The 12,500-nt window shown below is 50.2% G+C and overlaps 2 protein-coding genes across 2 annotated transcripts in view; one reads left to right on the top strand and one right to left on the bottom strand.

Moving 5' to 3' along the window:
* Positions 1-11,884, top strand: part of rab4b (RAB4B, member RAS oncogene family) — a gene marked incomplete at both ends in the record, with an annotated part of 12,784 nt that extends 900 nt beyond the window's left edge. The window contains 6 exons of the mRNA XM_080544778.1: positions 6,000-6,080; positions 6,396-6,510; positions 6,749-6,811; positions 8,911-9,065; positions 10,505-10,600; positions 11,766-11,884. Of these exons, the coding sequence (XP_080400904.1) occupies positions 6,000-6,080; positions 6,396-6,510; positions 6,749-6,811; positions 8,911-9,065; positions 10,505-10,600; positions 11,766-11,884 (629 nt within the window). The remainder of the gene's footprint in view (positions 1-5,999; positions 6,081-6,395; positions 6,511-6,748; positions 6,812-8,910; positions 9,066-10,504; positions 10,601-11,765) is intronic.
* egln2 (egl-9 family hypoxia-inducible factor 2) overlaps positions 1-12,500 on the bottom strand; it is a 646,007-nt gene that overhangs the window by 348,249 nt on the left and 285,258 nt on the right. The gene's annotated exons all lie outside the window — the stretch shown is intronic.

The following is a 12,500-nucleotide window of genomic DNA, read 5'->3' as shown; positions in this document are numbered from 1 at the left end:
AATAGAAAAGGTAGCTAATAACAGGATGCCTTTACTTCTGTGTCATCCCTCACCTTTATTTCACCTTTTTTATTTATTTATTTATTTCACCTTTGGATTTGGAAGTCGATAAGGAGGATTTGAAATTCTTCAGCGTTACTATAATGTTCTTTTTTTTTTTGTCACATCGGTGTCTCAATGTCAGTCAACTCAGATGATGATCATGAAGTGAAGAGGGGGAGGCTGTGTCTCAGGAGGTAGAGTCGCCATCTAATGATTGCAAGGTTGTCCTTGGGCAAGACACTGAACCCCAAATTGCTCCCAGTGAGCGGGCCGGCGCCTTGCATGGTAGCTTGCTGCCATTGGTGTGTGAATGTGTGTGTGAATGGGTGAATGAGAGGCCGTTGTCAAGCACTTTGGGTAAAGGCGCTGTATAAGTCAGTCCATTTATGAAGTTTCCATCATCACTATTCCGAGCTGGATGGAGCGCATCCTTCTAGAGCTTTCACACCACCAAGGAACCGTTCCAAGTCTGGAACCGGCCGGCGCGTTCCAACCAAAAATAAATTGGTTCGGAGCCTGAAAAGTTGGTTCTCAAGTGGGAACCAAAACGTAGAACAGTCACGTCGTCAGTGGGTGTGTCATATTCTAGGCTGCAAAGACCAGCAAGAAGGAAGGAGACAAAATGTCATCTAATCTAAATCTAATCATTAGTGATCAAAACAATTATCAAAAGTTTCCTCATTCTCTCTATCTTCCTCACATGCTCAGCAGACACACAAACACACACACACGCGAACGTGAACTTCGTAAGCCGTTTCTATTCCAGTAATGGAGCAGCTGGTTAGTAAGAGAACACGTGTAGAAGGTGTCTTTTGTTTTGTTTAATAGAAAATAGTGTTTATTCCCCCCCCCCCCCCAAGGCACACATTGGCTACCTTGATGCCCGTCAAAGGGGGACAACCTGGGGCAGCTGTGTCGCAGGAGGTAGAGCCTACGCGTCTAATGATCGCAAGGTTGGCAGATTGGCGGTTCGAGCCCCGGCTGGCCACATGTCGAAGTGTCCTTAGGCAAGACACTGAACCCCAAATTTCTCCCAGTGAGCGGGCCGGCGCCTTGCATGGTAGCTTGGCCGCCATTGGTGTGTGAATGTGTGTGTGAATGGGTGAATGAGAGGCCGTTGTAAAGCGCTTTGGATAAAGGCGCTGTATAAGTGCAGTCCAGACCATTTTACAACCACACGACAAACCATCATCAGAGTCAGTGAAAGAAAAAGATTTAATCCCAAATTATGTCTTTGTGTTTTTTGTATGGCAAAGTCTCTGACTCATCTGGCCATAGGACTGCATAGAGGAGGATGTTGTACGGTTAAATTATTCACAGCGCTTCATTAACATGCGTCAATGATTCTCTTTTTAAAGCCTTGCACGCGTCCACGCCACGCATCGACGTTGTTGTTCGCTGTTCGTTGTGTTTCTAAATGTTTGTTTCTAGACCTACATGTGAAGATAGACCAGGGGCAGACGGAGGTGGTATCTTTCTGCCTCCATCGGCGTTCTAAACTAGGCCTCATGTATGTCAGTGTGCTTTGTAAACATGCTATCAATGTGAACGTGGTCCTGAGTGGTATTGACTAGGTACATATATACGTTTTCTATGAATGGCCGTTGATGTTTTAGCAACAGCACACCATGCGTATACCCTCATGTACCCTCCCCTCTCCGGTTGCAGCTTGCTCAGGCCCTGAGTCCCACACTTACCCACGTGTGTACACACACACTCTATCCTCACACACACACACACACACACACACACACACACACACACACACACACACATGCACACACTGTGTTCCTCCATCTCTCTCTCTCTGTAACGCTACACCAGCAGATCAGCATTAATACCGGAGCGCCCTCCTCGCACTAATGGAAGCAGTAATAGTCTTTCATTGATTTTTCCCTCTCTTCTCTGTCTGTATGAAGCACGAAAAAATTATCCAGGAGGGTCCAACAACTGTGTGTGTCATAGGGGAAGCATGCGACCACTGCCCAGGATACAGTAACAACAGAAGCTCTGTTCACCTCATTTATTCTGCCTCTCAGTACAGTAGGCCATTTTGTTCTTCGGCAAAACAAACACACACACACACACACACACACACACACACACACACACCAGTAAGAGATTATATGGCTCAGCTCCAGACACGGGGATGTGATTCAGAGTTTTCAGACCAGGTGGACTGAAGGACAGGAAGGCAGGCGTACAGACAGGAAGGCAGGCGTACAGACAGACAGGCAGACAGGCAGGCAGGCGTACAGACAGGAAGAAGTGTTTACCACATCAAATTCATTAGTTTATGCCCACAGCCAAATCCACGTTTAGAGGCAGCTGCTGTCTAATGATTGCAAGATTGGCGGTTCGAGCCCCCAGCTGGCCACATGTCGAAGTGTCCTTGGGCAAGACACTGAACCCCAAAATTGCTCCCAGTGAGCGGGGCCGGCCGGCGCCTTGCATGGCAGCTTGCCGCCATTGGTGTGTGAATGTGTGTGTGTGAATGGGTGAATGAGAGGCCGTTGTAAAGCGCTTTTGGAGCAGCGAAAATGGCGCTATATAAGTGCAGTCGATTTACCATACGCAGCCTATAATAGCATGTCATATCAGACCTGGGTGTTGGGTTGAAGGACATGGTCAGGAACACCTCTGTGCTCCGTGTCGCATGGAGGCCTGACACGTTGCTGACAGCCTGAACATGGCGGCTGTGCTGTATGGAGACGTTAGTCTCCCTTGAGGGGAAATGTTCTGCGTTTTGAAAGCCTTGCAAAAGCTTAAGCAGGCTTTTGTCCAAGAAAGCCCTTATGTGGTAGGCCCCTGCCTAAGACAACAGGCTCTGAGACTCCAGGAGTTACCTGGCCACGAAGTGGCTTCAAGGTTATACTGCTTGAGTAAACATGCACAGTGCACACACACCCATGCACGCACACACACACACACACACACACACACACACACACACACACACACACACACTATATATATATAACTCTCCCTGTTCCAAGAGGGTGGCTCCGGAAGAGCCACCCTAAGGTGTCTAAATGTGGTCAGACCTCAGCCAGCTGGTCTGTCTTCAGTTGAACTGTTGTAAGGTGCAGCTACAAGATAGTTGAGGTATAAATATGAGATTTTAGTACCGTAGTTTTTTCCCTTTTGTGAACCTGGCCTGAAATGGTCCCGAATCTCAGTTATTCGGTCTAAAAATGAGGTGCTAGGTCTTAAAAATTAGATCCTGCAAGGAAAATCAGTCTGACCACGTCTATTTACGCGGAAATGAATCAAGCTGGAACCAAAAAAATGCCAATTTGCTTCCTTTTTTGTCTGTATGGCAGTGAAATCCTTAATTTCATCACCTCGAGGATGACAAAAAGCTATCATATGGTGTCGTGAATAGGTCTAAAATAATATTCAAAGAGTTCTAAAAAGGTCTTAAATTTGACTTGTTGAAACTTGTAGGAACAGTGCTGTATGTGGTGGTGCTCTGGGCTCAGCTCCTCCTCTACCAGAGAACCTGTATACAGGAAGAACTCTCACTCCTGCAAAACTCTGCAGACACTGTCATAGGAACTGTCATAGGAACTGTCATAGGAACTGTCATAGGAACTGTCATAGGAACTGTCATAGGAACTGTCATAAGAACTGTCATAGGAACTTTATGTTTCACTCACTTGAGTGGGAAAGATAGGAAAAGGCAAAGCTGTCCTAAAAGGGCTGTGCCTATAAACACACACACACACACTCTCTCTCTCTTCCTACTCAATCCCCCATTGTTCCCTGCGTAGCTGGGTTAAACAGTGGCCCATGCATGCAAATGCCCCCTGCCTCGCCCTCTCTGCGGCCAACGCACAAAGGTCCGTCTCTGGACCGGTCACGGTCCCGCCCGTCAGCGGAGCTCTCTACCGTCCCTCCAGTGGTCTGTGTAGGGCCGGGTCGAGCCCTCAGACCCAGTCCAACAGGACCACACCTACACACCACACCTACCCAGCAGCCCTGTGGGTCAACCGCTCTCATAACGTTGTTCTCCTCATACAGGGTTCCCGCGCTGGTCTTAAAAAGCCTTAAAGTCTCAAATCCAGCAGTCCAACGCATAAGGTCTAAAAAGGTCCCAAATCAGTCCGACCACATCTATTTACGCGGAAATTAATCAAGCTGGAACCCCCAAAAATGCCAATTCGCTTCCTTTTTTGTCTGTATGGCAGTGAAATCCCTAATTTCATCACCTCGAGGATGACAAAAAGCCAACCTATGGTGTCACGATAGGTCTAAAATTCTAGTCAGAGGTCCCAAAAAAAAAAAAAGAGTCTAAAAAGGTCTTAAATTTGACTTGTAGGAACCCTGCCTACTCAGCACCCCTCTGTATCAACCTTTCATAACGTTGTTCTCCTCATAGCCCTGGAGGATGAGACGTACAAAGGCCTTCACCGCTCTGAGAGTGGAGTGTTGCTGGAGTGTGTGCCTCGTTTTGAAAAGTTCCAGCAGTCAAGAAGGATAGCCCAGACTGCCTGTGTCTCTCTGCCTTGGCCAGCACATTGCTGTCTTGTTATCTTAATAAGGAATCCTGGCTATTTCCTCCTCAAACAAGTCTGTCTAAACAAGTCGGCCTAAACAAGTCGCTTATTAGCGTCAAAGTTAGCGTCAAAGTTAGCGTTATTAGCGTCAAAGTTAGCGTTATTAGCGTCAAAGTTAGCATGTTCCCTTCACCCTCAACGTGGAGAGATGTAAGCATGCTAACCTGGGGTGATTGGCAAGTCTGTTGACACAGCCGGGGGCGGCTGTGGTGCTGCAGGAGGTAGAGCCGCCGTCTAATGATCGCAAGGTCGGCAGATCGGCGGTTCGAGCCCCGGCTGGCCACACATGTTGAGGTGTCCTCGGGCAAGACACTGAACCCCAAATTGCTCCCAGTGAGCGGGCCGGCTGCCATTGGTGTGTGAATGTGTGAATGAGAGGCCGTTGTAAAGCGCTTTGGATAAAAGCGCCATATAAGTCAGTCCATTTTTTTATTTATTTTTGAGCGTCTCATTGCGATCAGAGGACTCAGGACTGTGTCTGATGTAGGGCTGCAACTAACGATTATTTTGGTAGTCGACTAATCTGTCGATTATTTTTCGATTAGTCGCGATTAGTCGTGTGGCGACGCAGAAGCATAAATCCGGCTTAACTAGCTATCTAACCTAACGTTACGTTACGCCAAGCTACAGCTGCTCACAGAGCTAGTTGATTGGCTAGCTAGCATTGCTGGCTAGACTACAGACAGCTCACGTTAGTAGGCTACGCTTGGCGCTGTTTATCTTACAGACAGCTCGCTGGTGGACTCAACATAATTGAAATAGCATTCACTTATCAAGCATCATTCATGATCATCCACCATGACTACCTGGTATTTTAATAGCGACCACCCCTCACTTCATTTCATCTCGCGTTCTCCTGGCTTCAACATGGAAAACCCCTGCTACGTAACGTTACATACAAGCGCCTCTGTCTGTCACACGCGTGCCACAGGGCAAATAAATTAATAGCACAAACGCTCATAGCATGTACAGCCCTGTCCATGAGACGTTGTTTTCCAACATGTAACAGTAAAGCTAACATAAACATTACGACCCTAACAATATAACGTTAGCCAGTTGGCTAACAACGTTAGCTAAAACTTACCCAGCTGATTCTTGCATGGCTCCCGTTTTTTGTTTTTTTTAATTTAAAAAAGAAATGTAAAAAAAAAGTTTTTCTTTCCGTTTTCCCCCCCGTTTTTTTTTATACGATGCGTCGACACTAAAATTCCACGTCGATGAGTTTTTATGATCGACGTCGTCGATTATGTCGACTAATCGTTGCAGCCCTAGTCTGATGATGAAGAACAGAAGGCTGTTCACGCTGCCCTCAAACCTCTGATGCTGTAGTGATGTCTGTACCCCTCCTCCTCCTCCTCCTCCGCCCCTCATCCTTGTTTTGTGTTTTCTCCTCTTCAGATTTCCTGTTTAAGTTCCTGGTGATCGGCAGCGCCGGGGCGGGGAAGTCCTGCCTCCTGCACCAGTTCATAGAGAACAAGTGTGAGTAGCGGTGCTGCTGCCTGGTCTGTCTGCCCATGCCTGATACACACACATACACCCATATGTCAATCATGTATATCTGAATATGTGATATGCATACGAGGCTATAGGGGGGGGGACTGCCGGTCTCGTGACATGGACATGGTGCTAACTCTCCCCTCTCTCTCTTTCTCTCTCTCTTTCTCTCTCTCTCTCTCTCCGTCTCTCTCCCCCTCTCTCCCTCCCCCCCTCCCTCCCTCCCCTCTCTCTCCCCCCCTCCCTCCCTCCCTCCCTTCCCCTCCCTCCCTCCCTTCCCCTCCCTCCCTCCCTCCCCAGTCAAGCAGGACTCTAACCACACCATCGGGGTTGAGTTTGGTTCCAGGGTGGTCAGCGTCGGGGGCAAGACGGTCAAGCTGCAGATCTGGGACACGGCCGGACAGGAACGCTTCAGGTAAAACACCTGGCCCCCCCCCACCTGGCCCCTCCCCCACAGCCCCTCCCACCTGGCCCCCCCCCCCACGCCCCCCCCCCCCCCCACGCCCACCCCCCCCCCGCACACGTCTGACCCACCGCTCTCCTCAGTCATCGGGATCGCGGTATAGCCGCGCTCTGATTGGATAACCTTGTCTGTCTGTCTGTCTGTCCGTCTGTCTGTCTGTCTCTGTGTGCCTGTCTGTCTGTCTCCCCAGGTCTGTGACACGCAGCTACTACCGGGGGGCGGCAGGGGCGCTGCTGGTCTATGACATCACAAGGTAGGAGAACCAATGAGAACCGAGCAGCACTCTGTCTGGTGGACTACTTACATTTTACATTCTACCATTTTTGGGTAATTTAGCTAGACGCCTTTATCCAGGGTTCCACGGGTTCTTGAAATCCTTGAAAGTTTGTGAATTTGAGGGGGGGAAAAATCAAAGGTCTTAAAAGTTTTTCAAAATAGACATGGGTCATTGAAATCACATTGCTTAACTTAACACAGTAACTTTACACATATTTCACAATATATTGTTTTGCTGTGCTGTGGTAGAGAAGGCAAGAGACCATCCAGTGTTCACACATTCAAGCCTCTCTTTTTAATTGTTGTCTGTGAGAGCGGATAGTTCCTATTATATCAGTTCTCATCTAGATCTGTCTCAAACTATGTTGTGTTGGGTCCTTGAATTTTAGGGAATTGAGTCTTGAAAGTCCTTGAAAGGTGCTTGAATGTGATGTTTCAGAAGGTGTGGGAACCCTGTATTAGTTGTAGGCAACAAATGTAACCAAGTGTCTATGACATCATAAATAATATCCAAAGCGACTTCACAACAAATATCCAAAGCGACTTCATAACAAATAGAGGAAGTTAGTGAATCATCTGTCCACCAGTCATCATGAGGAGAAGTGATGATATGAACACACCCTCATGAGCCCACGAAGGCTTTTCATTGGATAAGCCCAGAGTTTACATTGCGCTGTCACATCATTAAGATGGAGTGAATGCAGAGTGACAGGACTGTGTGTGTGTGTGTGTGTGTGTGTGTGTGTGTGTGTGTGTGTGTGTGTGTGTCTGTGTCTGTCTGTGCCTGTCTGTGTCTGTCTGTGCCTGTCTGTGCCTGTCTGTGCCTGTCTGTCTCTGTGTGTGTGTGTGTGTGTGTGTGTGTGTCTGTGTCTGTCTGTGTCTGTCTGTGCCTGTCTGTGTCTGTCTGTCTCTGTGTGTGTGTGTGTGTGTGTGTGTGTGTGTGTGTGTCTGTCTGTGTCTGTGCGTGTGCGTGTGCGCGTAGGACAGATGGGAGAATCGTTGTTTTTGGGTGAAGTCGCCCGTCACCGTAGCGACGGCACACTGGTGTCTATGGCAACGGGAGAGCCCGGAGGTGAGCAGGGCGTGGCCTAATGTCCTACAGCTGCAGTGACATCACTGAACCCTGCCGTCGGTCTAGGGCCGAATGATAATGATGTCTCCTCTCGACACACACACACACAGTCTCTCTCACTCCTCCACCTCTCCCTCTGTTTCTCTCCCTCTCTCTCTCTCTCTCTCCTCCACATCTGTGTGTGTGTGTGTGTGTGTGTGTGTGTGTGTGTGTGTGTCTGTGTCTGTGTCTGTGTCTGTGTCTGTGTCTGTGTGTGTGTGTGTGTGTCTGTGTGTCTGTGTCTGTGTCTGTGTCTGTGTCTGTGTCTGTGTCTGTGTCTGTGTCTGTGTCTGTGTCTGTGTGTGTGTGTGTGTGTGTGTGTGTGTGTGGAGACGGTGTTATCATTCAGCCCCAGACCGACGCCACGGTTTAGTGATCTCACCAATAGGCTCTCCCGTTGCCATGGACACCAGTGTGCCGTCGCCACGGTGACGGGTGACTTCACCCAAAAACAGAGATTCTAGGAAGTATGACGTGTGGTTCTCCCCTGCTGGGAGGGAGGGAGGGAGGAGGGGAGGGAGGGAGGAGGGGAGGAGGGGAGGGGGGGAGGGAGGGAGTCACTTCTGTCTCATCATCCGATCTATAAGGCTTAAAAAGGTCAAAAATGTATGTCATTAGGTCCCCAAAAATGAGGTGCTAGGTCTTAAAAATGAGATTAGCTTGTCCTGCAAGGAAATCAGTCCGACCACATCTATTTACGCGGAAATGAATCAAGCTGGAACCAAAACAATGCCAATTCGCTTCCTTTTTTGTCTGTATGGCAGTGAAATCCCTAATTTCATCACCTCGAGGATGACAAAAAGCTATCATACAGCGTCGCGAATAGGGCTAAAATGCTATTCTAAAAAAGGTCTAAAAAGGTCTTACATTAGACTTGTTGAAACTTGTAGGAACCCTGTAGTTAAATGGTCTCACTAAGTCTCTCCTTCTTCTCTTCCGTGTCTGTCTGTCTGTCTGTCTGCCAGCCGGGAGACGTACAACGCCCTGACCAACTGGCTGACGGACGCGCGGACGCTGGCCAGCCCCAACATCGCCATCATCCTGTGTGGCAACAAGAAGGACCTGGACGCAGACAGAGAGGTCACCTTCCTAGAGGCCTCGCGCTTCGCACAGGAGAACGGTGGGTGGCCCCCCGCCTCTCTCTCACTCCTCCACATCTCCCTCTCTCTCTCTCTCTCTCTCCTCCACCTCTCCCTCTATCTCTCACCCAGGAGAATGGTGCCTGCCTCCCCGTCTCTCTCTGTCCCTCTCTCTCAATCCTCCCCGCCTCTCTCCGTCCCTCTCTCTCACTCCTCCCCCTCTCTCTCTGTCTCTCTCTGTCTCTCTCTCACTCCTCCCCCTCTCTCTCTGTCCCTCCCTCTCACTCCTCCACCTCTCTCTCTGTCCCCCTCTCTCACTCCTCCCCCTCTCTCTCTGTCCCCCTCTCTCACTCCTCCCCCTCTCTCTCTGTCTCTCTCTGTCCCTCCCTCTCACTCCTCCCCCTCTCTCTCTGTCCCCCTCTCTCACTCCTCCCCCTCTCTCTCTGTCTCTCTCTGTCCCTCTCTCTCACTCCTCTCCCTCTCTCTCTGTCCCTCCCTCTCACTCCTCTCCCTCTCTCTCTGTCCCTCTCTCTCACTCCTCCACCTATCCCTCTATCTCTCTTACTCCATGACCTCTCCCTCTCTCTCTCACTCCTATCCCTCTCTCAGGGCTTTCACACCGGCAGTTCCGAACGCCGGTTCGCGTTCGCGTTCGGAAACCACCGAACGTTGGCCCTGTCTGGCGAACAAGCCCGCGTTCATACCAGTGTATCGTTCGCCAGACAGCGCCAACGTTCGGAGGTTTCCGAACGCGAACGCGAACCGGCGTTCGGAACTGCCGGTGTGTAAGCCCTATGTCTCACTCCTCCACCTCTCTCTCACTCCTCCACCTCTCCTCTTCCCTCTGTCTCTCTCACTCCTCCCCCTCTCCCTCTATCTTTCTCACTCCTCCACCTCTCCCTCTCTCACTCCTCCACCTCTCCCTGTCTCTCTCTCACTCCTCCACCTCTCCCTGTCTCTCTCTCACTCCTCCACCTCTCCCTCTCTCTCTCTCACTCCTCCACCTCTCCCTCTCACTGCCTCCCGGTCTCTCTCTCTCTCTCTCCACCACCTCTCTCTCTCTCTCCCTCTCTCGCTCACTCCTCCACCTCTCCCTCTCTCTCTCCCTCCACCATCTCTCCTCTTCTCCTACTTTTCTATCCTCTTTCCGTCCTCTCTTCCTGCATTCATCACACTCACTCTCATCTCAACATATTGAGCCAGTTGTTGAGGAGATATTTGCATGTGAGCTCATTCTCAGAGTGCCTCAGCCACGGGGGTGTAGACTTTTGCAAACAGCTCTTCTGTTGTTTTTCTCTTTATGCCTTTAAGGAAAACTCTTATTTCACTGTGAAAGTGTCCAGGAGGCTGTTCACATCAGTACTGGAAACACACTAACTGAATGTATTTAGATTCCAGGCTCTTAAGGGAACAAAAACGTAAAAGAAATCAATACAAATAAAAGGGAAAATGTTGTGACCCTGTCTCTCTGCCTCTGTAGAGCTGATGTTTCTGGAGACCAGCGCGTTGACAGGGGAGAACGTAGAGGAGGCGTTCCTCAAGTGTGCCCGCACCATCCTCACCAAGATAGAGTCAGGTAAGACTGCTGGGACTACAAAAATGAGGTGCTAGGTCTTCAAAATGAGATCCTGCAAGGAAATCAGTCCGACCACATCTAATTACGCGGAAATCTAAATCTAGCTGGAACCAAAAAAAATGCCAATTCGCTTCCTTTTTTGTCTGTATGGCAGTGAAATCCCTAATTTCATCACCTCGAGGATGACAAAAAGCTATCGTATAGTGTCGCAAATAGGGCAAAAATTATACCCAAAGAGGTCTAAAAAAGGTCTTAAATTTGACTTGTTGTTGTTGTTGAAACTTGTAGGAACCCTGTCTGTCTGTGGGACTGAACTGTGAACTGGCTGTTGCTGCAGGGGTGTGTCTGTCTGTGTGAGGAGAGGTGGTGGAGATGTGTTGTGTGATTAGGCTGAGTGTGTGTGTGGTTAGAGAGGGGAGGTGTGGGTGTCGGTGGGTCTCCAGGCACTCTGGCCTGTCTGTGTTGTTTGTTGGGGTGTGTGTCCGTGTGTGTGTGTGTGTGTGTGTGTGTGTGTGCGCCTGTGTGTGTGTGTGTGTGTGTAAGTGTAAGTGTAAGTGTAAGTGTAAGTGTAAGTAAGTAAGTCATGTTTATGTATACAGCACACACACATACAACGACAAACAGCCGCCCAAAGTGCTTAACAGAAACACTAGTAGAAGAGAAACACCAGATGAAATACACTAAAACAAGGTGCAAACGCAAATACTCCTCCTCTCCTCTCCTCCTCCTCCTCTCCTCTCTCCTCCTCCTCCTCTCCTCCTCTCCCCCCTCCTCCCCCTCTCCTCTCTCCTCCTCCTCCTCTCCTCCTCTCCCCCCCTCCTCCCCCTCTCCTCTCTCCTCCTCTCCTCCTCTCCCCCCTCCTCCCCCTCTCCTCTCTCCTCCTCCTCCTCTCCTCCTCTCCCCCCCTCCTCCCCCTCTCCTCTCTCCTCCTCCTCCTCTCCCCCCCTCCTCCCCCTCTCCTCTCTCCTCCTCCTCCTCTCCTCCTCTCCCCCCCTCCTCCCCCTCTCCTCTCTCCTCCTCTCCCCCCCTCCTCTCCTCCTCCTCCTCTCCTCCTCTCCCCCCCTCCTCCCCCTCTCCTCTCCTCCTCCTCCTCTCCTCCTCTCCCCCCTCCTCCCCCTCTCCTCTCCCCCTTTCCTCCTCCTCCTCTCCTCCTCTCCTCCTCCAGGTGAGTTGGACCCAGAGCGGATGGGTTCAGGTATCCAGTACGGCGACGCGTCCCTGAGGCAGCTGAGGACGCCGCGGGGGGGCGGAGCCTCACACACCAAGCAGCAGTGCAACTGCTAGGGGGGGCCGCCCCCCCCCAACCCCCCACACCCAGGCCTGCAGGACACCCGCCCCTACAGGTCAGTGCAGAGCCACGCAAACACAACATGTCTGTCTGTCTCTCTCTCTCTAGCTCTCCAGTCTGTCTGTCCGTCTGTCGTCTGTCTGTGTCTGTCTGTCTCTCTCTCTCTCTGTCTCTCTGTCTCTCTCTCTCTCTCTCTCTCTCTCTCTCTCTCTCTCCAGTCTGTCTGTCTGTCCGTCTGTGTCTGTCTGTCTCTCTCTCTCTCTATCTCTCCAGTCTGTCTATCTGTCTGTCTGTCTGTCTGCTATCTCGGCCAGGTCTGTCTAGAAAAGAGACATTTACCTCAGGCACAGTTTGGCCTCTATCCAGTTGTCTGGGATGAAAGTCTGACTCTTAACCGGGGCCAGTCAGTAGATGTTATTTATTGGAGGAACTTGACGTCTTTGTGATCTGGTTAAGTGCACTTCCCCAGTACCTGACCTTGTATGACGGTTTTGTTTCTCTCTCTCTCTCTGTCTCTGTCTTTCTCTCTGTCTCTCTCTCTCTCTCTGTCTTTCTCTCTGTCTCTCTCTCTCTGTCTCTCTCTGTCTGTCTCTCTCTCTCTCTGTCTCTCTC

This window comes from Nansenia antarctica (genome assembly GCF_963989245.1).
Source record: "Nansenia antarctica genome assembly, chromosome: 14".
Classification (NCBI taxonomy): Eukaryota; Metazoa; Chordata; class Actinopteri; order Argentiniformes; family Microstomatidae; genus Nansenia; species Nansenia antarctica.
The sequence above is the reverse complement of the archived record's forward strand: the minus strand, read 5'-3'. Positions and strand labels throughout refer to the sequence as shown.